Here is a 25,951-nt window from a genome sequence, read left to right on the forward strand (position 1 = left end):
CAAAGTCAAACACACAAAACTTAGGAGTGCCAGAATTAAGGTTGCCCTTGTAACCTTAATTCACCACCCTTTTGTGTCTGGATTATAATACAGGCTTTTAATACATGATCACATACTATTTCTAACACAGGACCCCTAACTTATTCAGTTCACAGCATGGTCTGCTCTGGGGATGAATCAGGGCTGTGTGTGTGAAGGAGTCTCTGGTCTGTAGGATTGTCGTAATAATTGGGTCTAATTGTGAGCTCAACTGTGAAAAGTGAAGGTAAGTTTATAAAAGGTCACAATAACCTATAACAACAAATGTTAAAGGGGAAAGAGTATGAAAAGTGAGACAGAAAGACTGAATTAGTCCAGAATAAAAATCTCTATAACTTGAGGACTGTGTAAAGATTATGCTTGGTAAAAGAGAAAACGTGGAACAAGAAATCAATGAACCAAAATTAGTGTGTCAGAACTAAGGCCTAATTGGTGAATGTAATAACATGGTGATTGGCTATTCCACCCCTTACTCCCTTTTTGGGTCCCTAAAGAAAGAGACTTTGGAGAAAATATGGGTACTGGAGCAAGCTTCATCATCAAGGCTGCTAGCCCACATTCTCCTGGGACCCCGGGGGCCTCCATCATTCTGATCCTGAGGGATGTCCAAACCAGACTGGGTGAGAGGGACACAGATGACACTGCCATATTCACCAGCTCTAGCTGAATCCCAAACACCGCCTGGGATGCGAGACTTTGTTTGCTACCTGCATGTCCTTTTGCTTCCCTATCTTATTTCTTCTCTTTCCTTTCTCTCTAATAAGCGTCTAGCTTACCCAGCCAAGACTCTATATTTTGCAACACTGCTGTAAGCCTTTGACTTGAAAGTTGCAGCTAAAAGCAATGCCCTAAACACCCCAATGCAGGTACAAGTTTGCCATGTCTCCAAGAAGCTGATAATACTGCATGTTGGGCCTGTGCTTTTCCAGCACTGAAGCTGCAAGTGAAAGTCAACATCAGAGACAGAAGTGGCATTTTCTATCTTTGCTATTCTTTTCTTTCCTTTTGTGTGTGTGTGTATTTGCCTCGTTTTGTCTTCCGGGAAATGGGATCGGATTTTAACAAGAGCAACAGTAGCAGCTTCAGCCCATCTCAACTGAATTCTTCCCCCCGCCCCCCGCCCACCAAAGGACAGTTATTAACACTTTTAATACCATCTAAGAGACTGTTAAACGAGGAGTTCTTTTTCTTCTAAAGACTCTCTCAAGCTAGGACAGTTATTAACACTTTTAATACCATCTAAGAGACTGTTAAACGAGGGGTTCTTTTTCTTCTAAAGACTCTCTCAAGCTAGAGAGAAAGGGAATAAGGGATGTTGTTAGAATGAAAGCCTTACTTAATACTTCAGATTTCAAATGCTTTAAATGTTTTTCCTTCTCTTCTGTATCTTTAATAAAAGGTTAAAAAGGATTTTTAATGGTGTGTTTGCCAGGGTGCTAAGCAGGCTGAGCTCTCTGTATACCAAATTGCAAACCCTGTTTTTTCACTGTTTAATGTTGGACAGAGACAGGGTTATATTAGCTCTTTTAACTCTTTGGATCCACATACTCCATTTCAATTAATACAAGTGGACCCCTGCCCCATATGTGCAAGAAACTGGAAAGTGTGTTGTGAATGAGGCAGGGATTGCAGGAAGAGAAAGAATGGTTTCATGGTTTAGACAGTTAGATGCAGCTCTGGAGAACTGGATTCTATCCCTGTCTCTGCCACAGACTTCTAGTATGATGCTAGCAAATTCACTTAACCCAAACTTTTCATAGGTGGTCACTAGTTGTATGTTCCTCATTTTCTGCGGGCCCAACTTGAGACCTCAGGTTCTGAGCTGCAAAAGTGCCGAGTCCTCACAAGTTTATGGGAGTTGTGCTTTGAACATAAAATGCTATATAATGCCAAGTATTCTGAAAACTCAGGTCTCAGTTGTCTTAAATTGGGCAACCAGACTTAATAGAAACTTTTGACCTTAATCATCTCTCTATACCTCAGTTCTCCATCTCTAGAATGGGGATAGTAACACCTCCTCACCTTACACAGGTGTTGTGAAAATAAATTAGTTCATGTTTGCAAAGTACAGAGATACTATTGTGATGATCATAAAAAAGCACAAGAGAAAATTCATAATTCTGTCTTCAGAGCAGGGTTTGAATAGTGTGCAGTAAATAAGGCCTGGAACCACACACTGAAGAACAAGGAAAAAATAAAATATTGTTTAATGGCTCATTAAATGAGCACTGTCCATCCTGTGCAATGATTGAGGCAAGAGTTTTGGGGATAAAATACATAATGTACGTAATCATGTCATAACAGATTGTATTATAATGCTTACGCACAAGGGAAGAGTTAATTAAGATTGCCTGGGAAACTAATTCAGCATTTCCTAACTTTTCAGGGTAACTTGGCTTTACTGGTGGAGGAATGCAAATATCATCAAAATGTTTTACAATGCGGTATTTCTAAAATAGATTTCCTGTAACCTAAAATATGGTGTAATGTAGTATAAAAAGTTCATCAGCACTTGTTTGGGATCATGTACACAGCTCACGTATGTTGTCGCCACTTATGATTAAAGCTACCATCTAAATCTTATCAATAGAAACTTTCTATCAGACCATAATGTTCTCTCTCTCCCTCTTTCTGTATATATAGTGTGGAGGTGTTGATACTGCTCTGTACTTCAGACTGAACTGCAATTTGCACTTAATGCAAGACTAAAATCCCTGTTTCACACACTAATAATTGAATCTAATCTCCACATTTAGCATATAACTGCACAAGTTATAGTTCTAAAATATTATTCCTTGTTGAAGCCTAAACCCTGTCACATACTGGTCTACTCTACCACTTTAGTAAATCATGTACTTTTAAAAAATGTTTTCCTCCTATTTTTAATTTACTATGAAACTAACTTTGATGTCCTTCACCACTGACTGTTTTTCATCGTGCAACAAATAAAAACGGGCATGAGCTATTAACATCAGCCTGTTGGTAGCTCGTAAAATTCAGACAGCTAATTGCTATACTAAATTGGAAATTAAACCAGAGTTACCTTAGGTGTGTTTCTTTATAACAGTAAGTAACAGCATTAATAAGTACAAATATTTTAGATACATTACTGCAACAATAGTGCATATTTAATGGTTTTTCAAAACAGACACATGATACTCTCAATCATAGCAAGTAATATAGTGATATTTATTTGATAGAGAATTTCAATAAGTATAAACAATTTTCCTGGCGCTAAATATAGGGCCCTAAGCAATCTTAGACTGTGCATCCAAAATTAGAGGCCAGTTTTGAATATTATGGACCAAGTGATTTACATCAAAGAGCATCTTGTTCTTATTCCATGCCAACTACATTATGAATCAGGAGGGATGGAGTGAAATGCTAGCCTCATTGACGTCAATTGGAGTTTTGCCACTGATTTCAACTGGAGCCAGGATTTCACCCATGGGCTTTAATTTTGGTTATTGCACTCACTAGCTGAGTGACTTTGGCACAGTCATTTAACATCTCCAAGCTTTCATTTTGTCTTCTGTAAAATAGGGGCAATGTTAAATGCTTACCTCACTAAGTACTTGTGTGGAAACACTAACTGATGTCTGTAAATGTCTCATAAGTGCTAATCTTTCTTAGGGTTAGTGAAGGACAAAGGTTGGAACAGAACTTTGCATCATGGGCTCATTTTTAGAGTAACCACAACTTCCTCCTTCTCTGGAGTTCACATGTCATATGCCATTCTCAAGAGGCTTACCTCAAACAGGAGTGGACTTTCTAAAGTCCTTAAAACCAACATGCAGGGCTGCTAATAAACCAAATTTAATAACTCCTGACTTTCCTTCCAAACGAACAAAAAATTCTTGAAAGGCATAAGACTGACAGCTAAAACTATTTTGAGGTTCTGAGGCCAAGCCATTCTGAAGTTATAATAAATCAAATAAGTTAGGAAAATGTTCCAAGTTCAAAAAGTGAAACCACTTCATCTGATGTACACTTATACCTCCAATGTGCCTTTGCCAATTTACATCTATCTTCCAGAAAAGTTCTACCTTGGAATAAAATTGTACCTGTGAAATTTCAGGCAGATTGATTTAAATTTTGGTTAATTTAGGGAATGGAAGAAAATTGGGCCTATAATAGGAAGCTTCTTTCAACCTTAATTATAGATAATACTATAGAAGATTTAAAACATGTTTCTAGCTGCTTAAAATCCAAATGATAAAAATGCATACCGTACCTTCCCAGAAAACATTTGGGGAAAGTAGTTAGTTTTCTTTTCCTGTCTTTTATTAGGTTTCCTTGTTTGCACATCATTTTGTAGAGTTTCTCTCCCTGCTCAGAGATCATCACCCAAGTATCTTGTTCCATACCCAATTTTAAACCTGCCAAAAAAATCCAAAATGCTTTTGTATTTATAAAACATTTCGCTATCACCATTATCTTTCAAATTTTAGATATAAGTAACAAGCATAAAAAATAAATATTTAAGTGTATAAAAGCAGAGTCATAACTGGACACATGAAATTATCTTTATGAGTACTTAGATACTACTATTAAGATGAACAATTAATCCCCTTAGAACTAAACAATAAAATATTCCAAAAATATCTGAGAATATATTAGAATGTTATTTATACATTTATAAATTTATCTTTTTAAAGTTCTATACAAAGACTAATCCTCACACATACCCTTCACTGTAGAAAGGCAAGTTTAGTTCACCCTATTCTACAAATGGAAATAGCGTTTGAATTTTTATTTACTTCACAGTTTTTACAAAAAAAATTACATGCTTTTCAGTTTGTTAATTTTTTCCTCATTTTTTGTGTTTTTATTATGGGCCCATTATTACTTCTTTGGAGTAAAAGATAGCCTTATTGTTGTTCAGAACATATATTCCTTGAACTGTATGACGTATTGACCACGCATGAAGCCCCCAGAAAGTATTGGAAATCATCACAGCTAACTTGCTTTCCCTATAAACAGTTCTGAACTCTGCAAAAATTGTACAATGTGGAATTTTTGATTTGTATTTTATAGAAACATTCCCAATTTATCTGGGTTTTTTTCAGATTTTATCAGTTTTAAAAACTGGAAATCTTCTGTATGAGTAGTAGGTTATTTAATTTTTTTAATCTGCAAATATAAACAAAACAAAGATAATAGTGGCATTAGTTGGAAAAAAGCTGATAAAATATAGCATTTAACATTGATACAGAAATGTTTCTCACTAAACATTAACCTGATACTGATAATCTAGACAAATGGAATAACCAATACAAGTATGCTCACTCCTGAGGAAAAACAACTTAACCAGTATACTGCTCTTAGAATATATGGGTCAAATGGCATCCTGATGCATTACACTCGTATCAGTTGCCTTTATTTTTTAAAATAAAGGAGTAAATGCACAACATCATAAATCTTGTTTGAGAATATGCTCCTACTAAATTAATACAGACAGCTTGAATGTATCTTACTGCATTCCCTAGGTGTTTGCATAAAAGCCAACAAACTCTATTAAAATCCTTTTTATAAAAAATTTCCTGATACGGTTGGAGCTCCCATTACACCAGAAACATGGTGATATAAAATGGTCCTGGTCCACAGCTCAAGTTAGAAGATTAATAGCTACAATAAACCCAATACTTCAGCTATAGCATTCTTTTCCATCTTGCTCAGTAGTATTTACCTTGATTTAGCAGATTTAGGCAGAATTAGGAACCAATATAAGTTGAATTTCTCTGAATATCTTTCACATAGCTGGTTTTGATTTAGCATTTCAGCTTATTTATTTGGGAAAGATTGCCATAGCAAAAAAAAGGTGTCCTTTTTGTTTAGATAAGGAGTTGAAAGGGACCCACCTCCCAGGAGATCAACATTCTCTGTGCTCAGTTTCTTTTGGTCCAAGTCTTTTTCTTATAATCATTATCTGTACTATAAGAGTTTCTCCACTGGTCAGTTTCATGTTGGATTTCCTGGTTGTGTGTCAGTTAGTTCCTTCCACAAAGGAAAGCATCTGCTCATAACCTCCTTATCTGGGCAAAATTTCTAAGGAAGTCAATGAGAACTTTGCCTAAGTAAGGCATTTAGGAAGCAAGCCTTATTCTAAATTGATCTGTTAGACAACACACTGATAGACTGGAGTTATAGCAGTTAAATAGCACAACTTTTGATGGAAAGATAAAGCAACCAGGTCTCTTTCATTATTGGAATTAGAATTGTAACAAGTTGCTTAACTGTAAAACAGCTTGAAAAAGTTTAGCTACAGTCCATAATGTTTACATCCTATAGTTGCTAGAGGGACTATGGAAAAGCATATACTACAATTTTTCAAATTATGACTATTATGACCTTAATTAAATGAACTGGGTCTCTCCCCTTTTCGATTTTTAGAAAGTGGGCCAAACTCTATTCTCAGTTTTGTGCGTGCAAACTGAATTGCACACATATAAAACAGAAAAAATTGGTTTCATGTCTCATTAAGTAAACATAGAATTAAAGCATCTTTTTATTCATGGTGAATGGGAAATTGTTTACAGTTACTTTTAGAGTATTTGAATTCTGTAAAGATGTTTGTTTGGTTCATGAGTCATCTGGCATCCTACTTGTAATTAAGTTGATGCATCCTGCCTCATAAGAGGTGTTTATACAGATGTTTTGGAAATTGTCTGGGTGGGAGGAGATAGAGCAAGTTTATGAGTTGTCAGAAGACGAGCATTTAAGGAACTGTTTGTTAGATTCTGTGCTGGGACCCAATATGACCGTTGCCCCGTCTCTCTTTATCTCTTCCTCTGCCATTCCATCCCCTTCCCCTTTCTCTTTCTATTTACTTCCTCCTTATATCGTAGTTATATGTTCAGGGGCAAAAGTATTGCTATTAACCATTAGTTGAGAGAAACTGCAGACATGACAATATGGGCCTATATTATAAAGTTCCATTCTGAAATCCAAAGTTCTGGAGTGTTCAAATCTTGCGTTTTGATTTGGCACAGTGAAGCCTGCATGGGGATCTGATCATCATCAGGCACATCTCTACTGGAAGAAACTCAATAGCAAAATTCAATAGCACCAAAATGGGTAATAAAAACTGACAGCATGTTAACATGAAACACTTTTCAAATGGCCTCACTTTTCATGAGTGAACTATAGCTGTCAGTCAGGAGGCAGAGCAAATCAAGTTGAATAGTACCCAGGTTGTCTGACCTAATTGGCTGAAACCTCTCTGACCAAGTTGTATGAAAGGCCCTAAACCAAAAACATATAGACTTCTTTCTTGTTTTATGCACCTGCGTTTCCCCTTTGTTTCCACACTCACCCTTTCAAATGTTGAGTCCTTTGAGGTTTAAGCCCTTTCACCATTATTTATTATTAGTACTTCTACATATTTATTATCAGTACTTCTATATATTAGTGCCTAGATTCTCCAGTGGAGATTGGGGTGCTTGGTGCTATATAAACCTATGGTAAGAGACAGTCCCTGCCCTGAAGATCTTACAACCCATATAAAAAAGGCAGATAAAGGATGGGAGAAAGAACGTATTATCATCATCATTATGGAGAACTGAGGCACAGAGTGATTAAGTGACTAGCTCAAGGTCACAGAGAAAATCTGTGACAGAGACATGAAATGAAACCAGATCTCTTGAGCCCTAGACCAGTGCCCCAACCACAAGGTCATGCTTCCTTTCATCATCAAGACTCCATATCTTGTTACTTGCTATGATATGTTTGCTGGAAGCTGAAGTTAGTGCTATGTAAATTGGTGCTGTGTTGTCTCTTATTGGCTTAGTTTCTTACTCTGCACCATGTTCACCATGAGTACCTGGGATTATGGCCACTTTTGAAATCAGGTTGACATTTTGTCTAAGGTTCTTCTACCCACATTTTGCTTTTTAGGAATGATTTTGCCTAAGGTGTGGATTTTCACCTTCCTCCATTTGGGGTGTGATATGGATATAGGGGTGATGTCATACTTCATACTTTTATTTCTGGTGTAACTTTTCGTGGAGAGGGGAAATGTACATTTCCTGGTTTTATGCTTCAGAAGATAGCCTTTGCCGCAAATCAGGATCATGAAGAACTGATGTATCAAATTACACTGCCTTCCCAGTGACAATGGTGGGCCACTAAGTGAGGCTAGCTCACATTTATTAGCATTTCAGGGTTATGAGCTAGTTGTCATTTGCATTACCTGGAGGGTGGCTCATCTGCACGAAGTCTCAATACAGCCAGCTGGCTCATTTCAAAAGCATAGGTAGCTCGTCCCAGGATAGCACCAGTAAATACACATACATTAGCAGACATTATGGGGCAGATCCTTAGATGGTGTAAATTGTCATAGCTCCATTGGCCTCAATGGCACTAGCTGAAGATCTGCCCCAGGAACTGTCAAGCTTCAGACCAAGGCAGCTGTCAGATTCCCATAATTCACAGGTCCCCAAACAGTGGGGCATGCCCCTTACAGGGAGAGGAGACACATGTTGGGGGAGTGCGGCTGGGGCCTAGGTCAGCCCCCACAGGGAACGGGGAGGGAGCATCACCCAGCTCCACTCCCAGCCCTGGCTGCCGGCCCTGGCTGCCAGCCCTGTGCCCGAAGCTCCGTGCCCCGGTTGCTGGCCCCACGTCTGGGGCCCAGCAGAGGCTCTGCTCCTGGCCGCATCCCCATCTGTGGCCCCAACCTTGCCTCCCTTACCGCTGTCCGCAGCCCCCACTCCAGGAACCACAGTCCCACTCCCAGCCCCGCCTCAGGGGAGAGGGGTTGCAGACCAAGCTAAGGGTGGGCGCAAGGTAAAAAGTTTGGGGACCACTGCCATAATAGCATGAGCTACCAGTACACATGGCTGGAGTCACATTCAGCAATGATGTCCTTCCTGGTTGAAATTTGGTTTATGTGTTTCAAGTAGGTATTACACCAGTGCTTCACAGACAATTTGACCCAACATCATGAGTCTGCCCTGTCTAGAGATTGCCACTTGGCTGTACTTTTAATGAAAACACAAATGTAACATGGTCTGCCAGAAATGAAATGCAATGTAAAGTTTATTCACCTACCTTTTCTTCTCTCTCTCTCTTTTAGAATAGCTTCCAGCCATTCTTGCTTCTCTTCAGGAGTTTTTGCCATGCATACAAACCATTTGTTCTTTGCTGTGTTGTGGATTTTCCAGCCATTAACAACAATGTGGCCACTGCTATGATAGTCAGCTGGAAATAGATAATGGAGAGAAATCTCTCAGAGTAGCATGAAATGAATTAAAATATGACTGTTTTTTATTAGATTCCCCACCATAATTCCTCAGCTCTTCCTGTAACAAACAGAAGAACAAGGAATTTAAAGTACTGTATCTCTAACTTTGACAATCGAAATCCACACAGATTGTAAGCTATGTTGTATTTCCATATACTGTATTCCCTGCCAAAGAAGCCTTCAGTGAATTTAGTGTTTTTCAGTAGTGTTAGATTGACAGCACTGGAGCCTGAATTTCTCTATGTAACCACAGATGATCCATTATTTGTAGCTTTCCCACACCACACGACCAGTGTGCCTGTGCCTCAGCTTTGACCTGGAGCGACCAAGGAAACTAAGCTCAGAGAAGGTAGTTCAAGTCTCCATTTCAAAGCAGACCTTGGTTCCAGCTAACAAGGAGTTATCTTAACTGGGCTTTAGCTGAATAAAGTAGAAGATATCATAAGAATTATTGGTTAACTTTAGTACAAATAGAAAGGAACAAAATAATAAAATGGGTTTGGTTTCCAGACCAGATTTGATTACCTATAACTAAGGTTGCAGGTTTGTCACAGAGGTCATGGAAAGTCACAGATTCTGTGACTTTCCATGACCTCCGTGACTTCTGCAGCAGCCAGTGCACCTGGCTCAAGGGCACCTCAGGCAGCCCCTGCACCAGTCGCATCGGACCCTGCTAGGGCACTTTCAGGCCCTCCCCCACCCACCCACCCACCCACCCCCAGCAGCAGCAGCAGAGTTTGGTTGTGGGAGGGGGGAGGGGCACAGGGCAGGGTGAGGTGGGCTCTGGGTGGCACTTACTTGGGGGGCTCCCTGGAAGCAGCCACATCCCCTGCTCAGCTGCTAGGCGGAGGCGTGACCAGGCAGCTCTTCATGCTGCCTCCACCGAGGGCACTGGCTTCGCAGCTCCCATTGGCTGGGAACTGTGGCCAATGGGAGCTGCAGGGGCAGTGCCCAGAGGTGGAGGCGGCCACGCCTCTGCCTAGCAGCTCAGCGAGGTGGATGTTGCTGCTTCCAGGGAGCCCCGCATGTAAGTGCTGCCCAGAGCCCACCTCACCCTGTCCTGCGCCCCAACCCCGTACCCCCTCCCACACCCAAACTCTGCTGCTGCTAGGGTCCGAGGCACGGAGCCAGGTAGGGAGCCTGCTGTCCCCGCCACACACACCCCAGCACCAGTGGGGGTTCCAGGCCGTGTGCCAATGCCCGCCCACAGCCCCAACCCTCAGGTCACCCTCCCTCACCCTACCCCCACCCCCGCAAGTTTTAGTCAGGGGTATATAGTAAAAGTCATGGACAAGTCACGGGCATTAATTTTTGTTTACTGCCTGTTACCTGTCCATGACTTTTACTAAAATATCCGTAACTAAAACGTAGCCTTACCTATAACCCATTGTTCCAAATACAGAAATGTCAGCATTAGCACATACAGTATAGTATGTTTTTGTTTTCAAATATCTTGAATTTTCAAATCTATTAACTTTACCATATTCTATCTTATGAACAAGCTTTATACATTTTGTTATTCATTAATGTTACTTCCTTTTTAGTTACATGTCTTTAAATTTTTGATGTTAGCACTTTCGTCTATGACTCTTATCTGGAAATCTGCTAAACAAGGAATCTTTCACACCAAAAGTAGTGTCCTTGTCTACAATGATCATCCTTCTACCGAATTATCTGCTTTTCCTTTGGGCAGAAATATCTGCAAAACCCAAGTGACAATAAAAATCATTTTATGAAAAATATAAATTAAAACTTGAATTAACTACCACTGTGCAATAAAAAAAGATTAAGGTCAACAGTCTCTCATCACTAACTTTCTTTAAGAGGCAGGAAAATCCAAAGGCCAGCCAGAAACCATCCTAATAACTTCAGAGCTTATACTTTGCAAATCCTTTTTCATAATTCAGCCCAGTTTTGTATAATGAGATGGGATTTTCCAAAACTGAAAGCTTTGCTGAAATGCTTGCTGAGTTTTATCATAAATCTCAGCAGACATGCTGGTATCCTTTCAATAACTCTGCATTTTAATAAGATGGAATGCAGCCAAGTATTGTATACACAGGCTGGGAAACATCAGTAACTGTCAGAATTTATTGTTCAGAGAATCAGGAAACTGATGTCTAAATATTCAGCTGAAGACTCGTTCTGGTGCTCAAAAGTATGTATGAGAGAGTATAAGTGTGTGAGAAGGAGAAATTTACAATAATTTTTATAACATTATATTTATTATACTATTTACAAGTTTTTCTATGGCACTTATTACTGTAGTATCTGAACACCTAACAAACAAACAGTGATATATTTATCCTCACAGCAACTATGTTAGCAAGGGAAATACTGTTATCTCCACTTTAAAACATAGTGAATTGAAGCAGTTAAAGATAAAGGCCCAGATCCTCCAAGATATTTATGCACCTAACTTACATTGATTTCAGTGGGATTTAGGAGCCTAAATACGTTTGAGGATCTGGGCCTAAGTGCCTAGCCCAAAGTCACACAAGAAGTCCATTGCAGAGCTTGAAAAAGAATGCGGATCTTCAGACTTCCAGACCAGTTCCATAATCACAAGATAATACTTCCATATTTTATATGATGTTATTATAGTGGGAGCTGGCAGCAGCTCCTATATTTAGGTTGCCTAAAATTTTTATTACAGGAGATTGCTAAAACCTTTTTCTCAGAAGCTCTAACATCTCCATTGTTTTCAGCAGGTCTTTGAAATTTGGTGTGTGGAAAGCTCTTGGGTCCAAGGAGTGAGCTCGCACCGTCCCATGTATTGCCACTCAAGTTTTGATGAGTTATAAACTCTTTAAAAAAAACATTTCCCTTCTTTTGTGTTATTCTGTCACTTGCATGCCTCAGGAAAAGTCTGGCAGCATATCAAAATAATAACTCAACATGAACATTCTAAGGCTGGGACCATGTTGTTGCCAAAGCATCAGCACACACGGCACTGGGAAAGCCTGGGAGCTGCTACAGCAACTGTAGCATGAGAGGCAAGGTAGGAAAACCAGGCCAGGCCCCTTCCACAGCCATCCGCAGACTCAGCACTTGGTCCCAGGGATCCATCTGTTCCTCTCTGGGAACCACATGAGGTGGGAACTCTCCTATCTCAGAGGAGAGGAAAGAAAGAGAGCCTGACTTAACCAGGCTTCCTCTGATTGGCCCACAGACCCAGCACATGGCACCAGCAGCCCATCCCCTTCATTGAGACAACAACCTTCTAATGCTAACATAGGTAGCCCTGCAACTCAAATGGTAGCAGTCGGGCAGTGCCAAAGTTCTGGGGTTCAAACCCTGTTGATTATGAACAACAGGGGACGTGTTGCAGTTGCACATAATAGCATTTGTTTTTCTTCTTTTTCCCTTATTTTTTTTAAAAAACTAGGAAATTCTATAAAAATATTTTAAATTAAGGTATGTAGGTTTCAAAATCATCAAAAAGCACACAAAAACTAGTAAATGACAGATACAGAGTTACTCATGCAATGTTAATTCAGCTCTTCGTGCACATGAATTATGGGACAGTTTTTAGTTACATGATCATAATACTGTTTTTTTCCAGTCTCATTCAGTGCACGGAATGGATGCACAAGGGGAGAGAATTATGATTGTGCAGCAATAGCAAATCTGGCATTTCCTAACTTTTGAGTGCTTGACTTTACAATCTAAATAATGATTTTTTTAACATAGTTTGTTTTGTATATAATTATAACTATACTTTTCTATATAACAATTATATATAACTGAATTTTTTTTAAAGAAACAGACAACACAAACATTACCATGAAAATAATGTCTTTTCTGTTCTAATAGATACAATAAGAAAAACAACACTATGCCTCCTGATGCTTGAAACAAAATGAATAGCTTCCACAAATTGTAATGCTTAGCCAAGGCCTGGCTTCATCAAAGGAAAATAGCTTTTAGGAAACGCATTGTTAATTTCACAAGGCACATCATTTGCATTATAATATGTCATACACATAAACCCCTCTTTTCCCAACCCTTTGCTTCTGCTAACCAACGAGGGATAGAACAGCACTTTTCTATGTCTGTCAATCAACATATTCCCCTAACAACTCTCTCAATTGCTCACTCCTGCAGAACCTTTGAGTACAACAATGGAGTCAATAAAGGTATATCAGTTTATACCCGCTGAGAATCTGACCCAGTGATTTAAAGAAAAAAAATGTTGTCCATTAAAGGCTTGCACACCAAAAAATTGCACATCAGAAGGTTTGGAAACACCACTCAGCCTCCATTAGACTTTACTGTTATTAATATTTATAAAAAGAGCAGTACATTTTTGTGACGCTTTACAGAAATTCAAAGGCAAGAGTCTTGCGCCACATAGCTCACAATCTAAATTAAATTAAACACTGGACAAAATGATGGCAACGGACAATTAAGGGGAAGAAAACCATATAATTCCAAATAAGAATATGCAAAACAAACGTGAATGAAGATTGAAATAATAGATCAGTACATTTAGCAATAAGACAGGGCAAAACAAAAGAAGCCGATAGCACTAGGTTAGACATCAGCTGTAGAAAGCATAATGAATTAAGTGGCTTATACAAGAGGCATTTGAATGCACCCACTGGACACAGAGAAAGGGAGATCACACACATGGGGGCAGTGTGAAAAAAGGCATGATGATGCAAGTGGGAGAGAGAGAGACAAAAGGAGCAGCAAGCTAAGAGGCAATGGTGCAGCATCAGTTGTAGGGAGGGGCTGTACATAGAGAAAAGGTGTTGGCAAGGGGACAACTGTACAGGACCTGAAAATGGAGCTGAAGCATTTTAACATCATACAGAGAATCACTGAAGCAACATGAGGAGGGGTGACATGGCAAAAGCAGCAGAAAGAAAGAGTATTTCAGCATTCTGTACAGGTTGATGCGGGTAGGGGGAGAGTCAAGGATGTAGGAAGCGAGGAGGTTACAGTAATCCAGGTAAGAGAACCGAAACATGAATTTAGGCCTTAGCAGCAGTGAAAAGGGGAAGCACTGGATTTTAGTAATGTTTCAGAAGGGGAAGGGACAAGATTAAATAATAATCAGGATATGAGGACAGAAAGAAAGGAAAGAGTGAAAGATAACCCCCAAGGCTTTTAAGTGACTGAGGGGATAATAGCATTTTTTGGGATGGGGGAGGGGAATGAGAGAGAGGGAAACAATATAGGAGTAAAGATGAAATGTTGATAGGCTGGAAGAAGCAGTAGGATATTTAGGACAAGACAATGAAAGGTGAGGAAGGATGTGAGCCTGAACAGAGTGGAAGAGATTAGGAATTGAGAAGTGTGATGGGGCACGTCAGATCATGGAGATCATGGGAGCAAATGAAGTCACCCAGGCATTAGATGTCAGGTGAAGAAAATGAAAGGATTGTAGGCAAAACTATAGGAAACACAAGAGAGAAACAGGAGGAGAAGGAACAAGAGGATTCACTAAAGACTACATTGAAGGAGTGGTCAGCAAGGTCGGAGGAGAGCCAAGAAAAGATGAGTCACAAAAACCAAGGATGAAAGGGTCCCAAGTAGAAGTTGGGGGTTAACAGGCCAAAGATTGTAGAAATACCAAGAATAATGGGCAAGGAGATATCACCCTTAGACTGGATGAGGAAGAGGTCATTAGTGTCTGCTGTGAAGTAAGTTCCAGTGGCACAAAAAGGGTGGAAGCCGACTGACAAAGAAAATGGAGGAGCACTGGGACTAAACAGCATGCTCAAACAGCTTGGAGATGAAGAGAAGGGGAAAGGAACAATCGTTAGAGAAGGAAGCAGGACTGAAAACCCTCCCTCTGACTTGCTATGAAGATACTTATCATACTGTAATCTTGAAAAACATGAAAACCAACCAACTACCAACTCCCTCCCTCCTTCATCTACCTGATTTCTCCTTGGCTCCACCCACCACCTGCTTTTTCCAGCCCCTCAGAGTGGTCATCATCCGCATCCCCTCCACCACCAATCTCTATTAGTTTTTCTTAAAGAAAATCAACTTCCTAAGTGAAATTCTGTATTAATAGAGCTGGTCAGAAAATGCCAATTTTTTTTTGCAGTAAATTTAGATATATGCTCACCTGGCTAGCAGAGGTTCATCTCTGATGGGGCAGAGAGCAGTGGAGACATGCTGGCAATGATGAGACGTTAACTGGGAGCAGCTAGGACAGTTCTCCACAAGCAGAGCTGGGCAAGAAATGGCTTTCCTGTCCCACAAGACTTTTTTGAGATTTTAAGTTTCCCATCCCCGCATTGGACAAAAATTCAAAATACCAAAATTTTGTGCAAAGTTATTGTCCAGAAAAAAATGAATTGGGTCAAAATGTTTTCATAATTTTTAAATATTTCATTTTTTTACCTTTTATACATTTTAACATGTTTTAGTATAGTTTACCAAAAATTTCTAAAGAAGAAGTCATTTCAAATCAGAAAATGAAACCTTTCATTTAAAAAATGTTGAAAACAGATTTCAATCATTTCCAAACCTTTTTCCCAAAATTTTTTGAATAAGGAGATTTGTTCAAATGTTTTTGGTGGACAGTTTCAATTTCAGCAAATAAACATTTTCTAATGAAAAAACATTTAGTTGGATAATTCTCAGTCCACTCCATCCAGAGTTCCCTCTCCTTCCTCCTACCCCTCTCACTAGTAAGCCTTCCTCCCAGGGGAAGAAGGGGCTGCTTCTTTCCCTTCCCAATTTACCCTCTCCCCCTTCTATGTGCTGCAGCGTGTGAGGCAGAAATCCCGAACTGAAAAAATAAACCTCCAAAGTATTTCATTTTTTTTAAAATGAAAGCCAAAAACATGTCATGTGTTGGTAAAAATGTTTGGCTTCCAAAAACCTGGAAAATTTTAACTGAAACCCAAACATTTATACAAAATGTTTTCAGTTTTCACTTTCCAGGGTGTGTGTAGGTGAGTGTCTTTAAACAAAAAACAAGAAAATTATGACCAGCTCTATGCATTAAAATTGTAAAGGAATAAAATATCTTTTTCCCTTTTCCTCTTTTTAAACTTATTGTGTTGCAAGTATAGCATTTAAAAGCAAATAAGATAATGTTCTAAAAGACACAACTTTCAAAACTGTTTTTACTACCACATTATAGGAACAGGAATCTCTCATGTAAGCGTGCTGCATGTTATAAAGTGAAATTTAAAGCACCATTTCAGTCAAGACAATAAACATCACTTTAGCATTTCATCATGACTCTGCCACCAGTTTAAATCAGTCAACTGTAACTGATAGACTAGGGGCTTGTCTTCACTACCAGGGTAAGTCGACCTAAGTAACACTACTCCAGCTACATGAATAACATATATGAATGCTACATGAATGCTCTCTATAAATATATCAGAGGGATAAATACTGGAGAGGGAGAGGAATTATTTAAGCTCAGTACCAATGTGGACACAAGAACAAATGGATATAAACTGGCCACCAGGAAGTTTAGACTTGGAATTAGACGAAGGTTTCTAACCATCAGAGGAGTGAAGTTTTGGAATAGCCTTCCAAGGGAAGCAGTGGGGGCAAAAGATCTATCTGGCTTTAAGATTAAACTCGATAAGTTTATGGAGGAGATGTTATGATGGGATAACATGGTTTTGGTAATTAAATATTCATGGTAAATAGGCCTAATGGTCTGTGATGGGATGTTAGATGGGGTGGGATCTGAGTTACCCAGGAAAGAATTTTCTGTAGTATCTGGCTGGTGAATCTTGCCCATATGTTCAGGGTTTAGCTGATCGCCATATTTGGGGTTGGGAAGGAATTTTCCTCCAGGGCAGATTGGAAGAGGCCCTGGAGGTTTTTCGCCTTCCTCTGTAGCATGGGGCACGGGTCACTTGCTGGAGGAGTCTCTGCTCCTTGAGGTCTTTAAACCACGATTTGAGGACTTCAATAGCTCAGACATAGGTGAGAGGTTTCTCGCAGGAGTGGGTGGGTGAAATTCTGTGGCCTGTGTTGTGCAGGAGGTCAGACTAGATGATCATAATGGTCCCTTCTGACCTTAGTATCTATGAATCTATAAGAGCAGCCCTAGAACAGTAACTGCCCAGCTCATAATGTTTGAAATCAGTGATGTGTCACAGAAGCACAGTTTTATTGGGACTATCTGCTCCTATAAAGTGAGATCTTTATTATTTCCTTTAAATCTAATACTGCAAGGTGCTGAGCACTCTCCACTCCCTCAGGAATCTATGGCACTTGAGACTGCTTAACAATCCACAGGAGATGCTCAGCACATACAAGACGAGGTTCTTTATGTTATAACTGATCGCTTCAAATGTACTCACCTGTGCCATCATCTACGTTCTCCACTTCCATTACCTCTGTGTTTATTCTGCCTCGAAAAAGATACCGATGGCCATCAGTAGAGGCTTTGCTGTTTTTCAAACGTCTTGTAAGAGAAAAAGCATAAGAACATTGTCCAAACACCATACTATACATTGTTTCTGTACCATAACTACTATTATTTTTATGTATTTCAGTAGCATCTAATGGCTGCTATAAGAATCAAGGTCCAATTGTACCGGTGCTGTAGAAATCAGAATGGACCCTGTCACAAAGAACTTACATCTCTTATAGAGCTGCTATAAAATTATAGTTAACTCATAATACAGTTTAGCTCACAATAGTACAGTGAGGAAAGTGGAGAAAGTTCAGTTAGGATGATACCCCTTTCCCCCTCCATACACACACACAGCATTTTCATTCTAAACCTCTTTTATCAGTCACTTCTAGTTTGCTGATTAACTACCTTTTCGGCTGAAGCCTCTCATACTTCCAGGAGAGAATCATTCTGGAATGTTTGATAAACATTGATGCATCCACTATCGAGTTATCAGAACAAGAAGATTTTTGGAACTGTTATGAAATGTTCTGAGGCTCTTGGCTCTCAGATATCTCTAAGACCAATTTCTTTTCTAAACTTCCAATATGCCATGTAGGGAGCTCTGGGTGAAGAGTATGTTCCATTTTATTTCAAAAGTAAATGCCTTAAAGCACAGCATAGCTTATGACTGTGATAACCATGTGCTGAATATGCACAGTCAGTTATTTTCTTTAACTTCTTAAGCACTGATTGAGGTAGGATACTCCAAGTATATCCACCTGCATTAACTTGAATGATCCATTATGCTTACAGGGCAGTTTTCTTTCCCATATGCTTACTGAATAATCCTTATCTGAACAACAGTTTGGTTAGTACATTTTTATCAAACATAAAATAGGCATGTTGACCATGCAAATTTTTTCTTGCTTCAGTATTAAAAGGGAATGACACAAATACAAAAGGCCAGGGAACACAGCAGAGATGAGGCAGTATGAGCTATGAGTTCCAGTTAGTATACATATTGTTTTTATAGAAATTATAGCAATTAAAAAAAAAGCATTGACTTTAATGAGGCCCGGATTTCACCCTTCATTCTTTAATTTTGGTCACCTACATTTGTATAGGTGATATTTGATTTAGCAATGTTAGCCCCCCATTCAGAGAAGCACTTAAGCACATGCTTAACATTAAGCACAGTTCTGTTGCCTTCAATGAGAGTGAAGAACATATAAGCATGCGCTCAAGTAGCATCCTGAACAGAGATGCTTTCCAGAATCAAAGCCATAGTGATGAAATACATATATTGGCTAGTTACAAACATTCTAAACAGGCATCTATCTTTGGGGATGGGAAAGGAAATAAGGGGGAAGAAAGGAGAAGAAAGAACCTTAAGACTCTAGTGTCATAGATCAAATGCTTTCAGCTTCTACATGAAATGTAAGTATTTTATCCAAGATGGGCACCTTTTCCTCCAACAATAACTCATCTTAGCCATTCACCAGATGCCTGTTCCCCTCGCACAACAGACCGGAAACACATTTATGTGGCTGAGTAAAAGTTCTTAAAGGAACCTTAACTATGAATCCCGACTTCTTTGAAACTAAAATCTCAAGCCTCATATCACACTAACTAGGATTTAATTTGTTCTCATTGAATTATAATTTTCTCTATGTCTGATCACATGAAGGACTACAGGCAAGGCAGTGTTGCCTAGTGGCTATAGCCCTGGACTGGAATTTAGGAGACCTTGGTTCTATTCCTGGATCTGCCACTGGCATGCTGGGTGACCTTAGGCAAGTCATTTCCCCTCTCTGTGCCTCAGTTTCCGCAACTGTAAAATAGGGGAAATCATACTGACCTCCTTTGTAAAGTTCTTTGAGATCTAAGGACAAGAGCTCGATATTATTATTAGTTGTTATAGTGTAACAAAATATTTATAAGTTTGTGTACCTAATTTCCATTTCAACATTTATAAATCTTCATCTTATTAACAATCCCTGTCCTTTACCCAGATTTCCTGTTTTCCTCATCAGAGTTCTGCTCTCAAACCCCACTTGCTTCCTTTCTACTTTGCTTCATTCTTTTTAAAAGGCCATTGATAAGAGATATTTAATAGCATTTTTATATCCTATATAAACTATCTTGAAATTTTATTGGAGGGCAGAATGATAAACATTTTTAACCTAAACTATGTTTTAACTGAAAATCAAAAATAAATATACCTTCTTACAGTAAATTCTGTGGAATTTCTACAACACAGCCCTCAAATATTGAATCATAAAAACAAAGAGGCAGATTCACTAGAGCTAGTGCACCAGGGTGTAAATTATACCTCCTCATACGTGCCGACTCCATGGGTGCTCTGGGGCTGGAAAAAATAGTGGGTGCTCAGCATCCACCAGCAGCCCTGCAGATCAGCTCCTTCTCCTCCTCCCCCTCCCCCCCCCCAGTGCCTCCCGCCTGCTGACAGCCACACTGATCAGCTTCTCTCCCTCCCTCCCTCCCAGCGCCTCCTGCCTGCCAGTGATCAACTGTTCAGCGGCGTGCAGAAGGCGCTGGGGTTGTGGGAAGGGGGGCGGAGGATGGGGTGGAGCAGGGATGGGAAGAGGTGGGGCAGGGGTGAGGTCTTGGGGGAATGGGTGGAGTGGGGGCAGGGCCTGGGGTGGAATGAGGGTTGAGCATTCCCGGGGATAAGAGGAAGCCGGCGCCCGTGCAGCTCCTTACACTTGTAAAAGCCCCAATATTCTCTCCCTTTTTCACCTGGGGAGAGCTGTTTTAACTCCTGCTGGGAGCTCCCTAGCAGCTCTTTTTATGGGAACCATTACAGGAGAAGGCTGAATCAGTGCATTTCCTGGCCACTCTGACAAAGTCCCTTCAAAACTGGTGCCACAAACTTTTTGATCTGAAGTGGCTCCCTATTTCTTTCTAATGCAAAGGAGTCTGTGGCTGCTCTCCAACACTGCAGCATCCTGCCTTGGCAGACCTTCCACACCCAATGCCCTCCACAAGGGTCTATTCCAGTAGAAGCCACTATAGATCCTAGAGAACATCTTTCCCCAAATCTGTAACTAATGCAGGTGAAGAGATTTTCATAGCATCGGGATATAATCTTATCCTGATGCTCTGAGATAAATAAATCATAGAGCATACTGTACATGTGATCACGTGAATAAAGTATATAACTTATTTCATACAAACATTCAGAAAATAACTAGATAGATTTTTTTTAGGAATAAGGAGTCAAATCTATTCACAGCTCTGTGTAAAAAGTATATATCTGACAGTTTTCAAACAGGAATTGTACTCCCAATCAAAACAATAGACAGTTGAAGTCTCTCACACATTTTTTAAGACTTCTCACACACCTTAAATATATATTATTTACAAATTATTCTTTAGGATGATTCTTTCATTTATATCCAGAATCCCACTGACTTTGGATATTCTTGGATGGTTATTGTTAAGAGTCTAAGTTCTGACTTTCAATAAGATTTAGGCTCTTAAATGTACGTCACTTTTGAAAATGGTCGTGAGGATCATAAGTCCCATAGGCACTTTTGAAAATATTACCCTTAAGCCTCAATTCTATAAATGGCATCTGTGCAGGCACAGGGGTCCTCTTGCATGTTTCTCTTTGCAATGTTAGTGCCTTATACCACAATTAAAACAGTTTCCCCATCTCTGTACTAGTTATTTAGGCAATATCAATTTCTTTTTAAGTCTCTCACTATGACGTACTTGTTCGTATGGGAAAAATGTAAATAATTTCTACAGTAAAAGCTAATAAATTACCTGTGTTTTCGTTTACAGTAGACCAAAAGATTGTCAAAAAGAAAAAATACACGCTCCTGGATATTTCCTGCAGAAATTTTCAGCAAAACTCCATACATTAGCATTTCCGTGCATGTATCTGTGATGTTGGACCCCTAAACCAAATGGCGAGAAGCAGATTAGTCCATGCAAATTGATGACGTTTGCAAAACCAAGCAGAATACAGATTTCCATACAAATTAATTTTCAATTATAGCAGTTCCTTTTTTTAAAATTACTAGAAAGAAAAACACACAGTAGTTTGCTTTTAAGTTTAAACACTGATTTGAAATGTTTATTTAATGAAGACTTTGCATTAATCTCCTGTTACCATCAGGTTCTGGGTTTTTTTCTCGCTTTTTTTTTGTGGATTATTAAATCTCTCAACTTATATTAATCTCTGTGACAATTTAGCCAAATGATTAGAGCTAGGTTGGCTATAAAAACCATAACAATGACCTTCAAATAGCTTAAGTATGGTCAAATTCTTATGAAAAAATGAAATTAGAGGGGTCATGTTTCAGAAGACTGCACACAACAGAAATTCTGTCACACTGAACCTAATTTGTCAGTGAAGTAGTTCTGATGTATTTTAAATAGTTAAATGTATGTACTTTCATACCAAACTTTCAAAAAATAAAAACGATCAAAATACAAATTATAGACAAAGCTGACAATGAAACCTACAATAAAGGTTTTAACACATTCCATTATAGTCCCTGTTCTCAGTTGTTTTTAATTTTGCCAAACTTTAACCATTTGATGAAATTTTCCATGCTTCTCTCTTTCTAAGGATGATTTTTTTCAAGTGTCAGTGAAAATAGGTCAGCTGTTTGAAAACTAACGCTAGTGAAAAATAAGTAGTTTTTCCAATGATTAAAAAGTTCTCCAGTGGTTTGTTTGAAGAGTTCTAGCATCTCAGTGCTTTAGAGAAGGAACTTGACATTTGGCTGGGAGATTGCCTATCTTTTGCTGCCCCCTGACAATTCAGGCAGTTTTGGTGAGATATAAACACCGGAAAATCACCATATACTCATGTAAAGGAGCTTGTTAAAGACTTTGCTGCTAAAATTTCTGAATATGCTGTCTACACTGAGCACACTATAACTCCACAGATCTCTCTACGTGCCAGTTACACTGAGCGTGCACCTAGGGTGCTATGAGCTACTTTCATGATAGGAACAGAGCTATAGTTGAGGATGTGGGGGATGCAAAAGAAGCAGCAGTCATGGATACCGTTTCCCTATGACCCCATTGCTTTGGCCCAAGAGAAGATGCTCTGAGTTGAGATCCAGCAGGAAATCAGGGGTTCTAGTCACAGCTCTTCCTCTGAGTGTTGTTAATTCTTTGTACTTCACAATCTTTACTACAGGGGTATACATTTCCAGTGCACACTAACATGTTGCACACTAACTTCCCTGTGTACACTAAAAGTGTACTGTTTGAAATGGGACTACATTAATGCACTCTAGGGAACTGTTAGTGTGCATCAGCACGGACCATATGGGCCCATTAGCGTGCAACACACTAGTGAGCTCTAGAATTCACGCCCCTTGTATGTGGACTAATGCACTGAGGAGACAAGCCGTCAAACTCCAATCTTAGGAGGCAGACATGTATCATTCATTCACTGTACTGTTAAAGTAAAAGTGGTTGCACAATGTCACTGGCAGAGCTGGGAACAGACTCAAGAATCTACTAGGACAAGTTTCAACCATTTACACACACTGTCTTTCAGAATGAATTTGCCAAATCTACGTGTCTGGCTGTGCCATCTGGACCCACTAGACAGAAAATCACCAACTTTTCGGCAATTTTTTTTGTTTTTTCTACAAAAAAATGAAATTTTCTGTGGAAAATTTTGATGAAAAATCTTGTTTTCATTGTTATTGGGGGGAAGATAACCATTTTCCAAACAGCTGTAGTAATGCAGCTTATTGTTCCACGTTCATGTACCAAAAGACCCTATTGACCAAACTTTTTTTTGCTGCCCCTTCTCCCAACTCCTGCCAGTCCAGGAAAGACTCACTGAGTTAAGCAAGTGGCTCACACCTGGGATGGCAGCAGGACCGCTGGCTCCATCCCCAGAGGCACCCATGACAATGTGGTACAGACCATATTGGGGCTCCTCACTCTCCCTCCCTCACTGACCGCTTGGGACTCCCTGCGTGCACTCCTCACTGATTCCCTGCCTTGGACCTGACACCCAGCCACAGCCCAGCAGCCCATCCTGCACCCCCCCACCCCCGATAACCTCATCATGTCCCCCACAGCGAAGTGTGCCCACAATGTGAAAACCAATGCCGTACTTTATGCACAGGTAAAATGGATAGGTTACTTTGACTATGAATGCCTGACACATGATTAAAGTCTCAATTTTAACACTGCATTAACTGTAGTTTTCATCATATCACTACTCTAGGTGTTATTTTTCTTTTCCATTCTTAAGAAACTGCCGGCTGAGGTCCCATGAGATGAAAAAATGGCTGCAGCATGTTGCATTAAATAAACAAGTGTTTCATGGACTCCTTTTCCCTTGGAGATCTCCCATCTGAATATTAAATAATGATAACCTTGCTTATCTTATAACATTTGACAAGATCTGACTTGTGACGGTATAGCTGTATGTCAGTGATTTTTGTTAAGTGTTACTGTATTCATTGAAGCCCTGGAGAGTGAGAAAGAAATCAAATCCAGCTCTTCCACAGAACACTACCACAACCCACTCAGCATAGAGAACCTTTCAGTATTCTTTTTATTTATTTAGCACTGTAAGGGCCAGAAAAAAAGATCACTCACCTTCCTATAACTCTTGTTTTTCAAGATGTGTTGCATATGTCTATGGAGTAGGTATGTGCATATCTCGTGCACCAGTGCTGGAGAGTTTTCCCAAGTAGTATCTGTGAGAGAGCTATGCATCTGCCCCAGCTTCCAAGGCAGGGGTTCCCAAACTGTGGGTCACGGCCCAAAGGTGGGATGCAACACAGTCCCGGGTTGTCCGTTGGCAGGGTCAGAGATTGGGAGTGGGGGCATGTAGGGGCATTGCCCCCCCAAACTGCATCTTTCCACTCCCCTCCCGGCTCTAGCACTTCAATGCAGCTCCATGGCACACTGCCCCATCCACTTGCCCTGCCTGACAAAGGCTGCACCGAGAGCATGTTTACACAGGAGTTTGGGGGGAGGGTCTGGACGAGATGGATTTTTCAGAGGGGCAGAGGAGCTGGGGTTGGGGAAGCAGCAGATGGATAGCTGGGAGGTTTCCTCTTCCCTTTCTCATGGTATGTCTTCACTACCCGCCGCATCGGCGGGCAGCGATCGATCCAGCGGGGATTGATTTATCGCGTCTAGTCTAGACACAATAAATCGACCCCTGAGCGCTCTCCCATCGACTCCTGTACTCCAGCGCTGCAAGAGGCGGGGGAGCAACAGCAGTCAACTCACCGGGGTGGAGATACCATGGTAAGTCGATCTAAGTACATCGACTTCAGCTACATTATTCATGTAGCTGAAGTTGCATAACTCAGATAAATCCCCCCACCCTCCCCAGTGTAGACCAGAACTCAGTATCTGGCTTGCATGTGGCTGGGGGGCGGGGGCAGGGGGTTGCTATTTTTCAGTAGGGAGTATCAGGGACTCCCCCCTGCCCCGTGCACTGAGCTGTCCCTTCCATCTCAGTTGCCAGTGGCAGGGTGTGGGTGTGCTGTTTTGCAGTGGGGGGGGGCAGGAGACACCCCCTTCCCGCATGCACTGTCCGCTTCCCCACTCCCATCTCTGCTGTCCATGCTAGGATCCAACCCCAGCCCCCGCAACACCTCTCCATTGCAGGCCACACGTGGTACCCTCACCAGCCAGCCAGCCATCCCTCCCCAGGGTGGAGCATGAAGCTACCAGCGGGAGCATCCTCAGCCTGTTCCCAGCAACTGGGCTTGCTCAGGCATTTTGCTACCTGTTGGTTCCCCTGACCTAAAACACGGATACCCCACCCCTTCTGAAACATCCTTAACTCTTCATATGCCACAATCCGTCCCGCACCCTCCACCTCCCCATGAGCCATCTGTCATCAGTGTCCTCTATCTTGGACAAAACTGGTCTTGGTGTCATCCCCCTCACCCCTCTGCCCCAGAATGTGCAGAATGTGCCAGAACTGCCACCCATGGCAGGCAACACCAAGGAACCTCAGCCCACCCCCACATGACTACCAGTGCCCCTTGGGGGCAGTGACCAGGGGGACCTTGTGTATGGTAAAGGAGCCACATGGAGCTTTGACTCAATTTTGGGGGTGAGTTCAGGGCTTTTGCCCCTGGCACTCCGGGGCATCAATGGGGTGCACTCCTTTTCGAGAGGAGGGGTACCACTGCCCTCAGGCCACAGCACTGAAGGGCCGGGATCAGGAGGGGAGTGGAAAGATGCTCCCAGTGAGTACTGGCCTCCTGCTGGTACATACATTTCATGTGTATGTAATAAATAAAATTAATAATTTTCCTCCAGAAGTGTTAATAGTGGGCTACAGTGCCTATTGCAAC

General features: G+C 40.6%; 1 protein-coding gene across 1 annotated transcript in view; it reads right to left on the reverse strand.

Moving 5' to 3' along the window:
* The window catches only part of PREX2 (phosphatidylinositol-3,4,5-trisphosphate dependent Rac exchange factor 2), a 290,326-nt gene that overhangs the window by 167,225 nt on the left and 97,150 nt on the right, over positions 1–25,951 (reverse strand). Inside the window, exons 7-10 of the mRNA XM_077808977.1 lie at positions 21,411–21,544; positions 17,581–17,684; positions 9,091–9,240; positions 4,274–4,418 (exon numbers count right to left, since the gene is read on the reverse strand). Of these exons, the coding sequence (XP_077665103.1) occupies positions 4,274–4,418; positions 9,091–9,240; positions 17,581–17,684; positions 21,411–21,544 (533 nt within the window). The remainder of the gene's footprint in view (positions 1–4,273; positions 4,419–9,090; positions 9,241–17,580; positions 17,685–21,410; positions 21,545–25,951) is intronic.

This window comes from Eretmochelys imbricata, chromosome 2 (genome assembly GCF_965152235.1).
Source record: "Eretmochelys imbricata isolate rEreImb1 chromosome 2, rEreImb1.hap1, whole genome shotgun sequence".
In the NCBI taxonomy this organism is placed as follows: domain Eukaryota; kingdom Metazoa; phylum Chordata; order Testudines; family Cheloniidae; genus Eretmochelys; species Eretmochelys imbricata.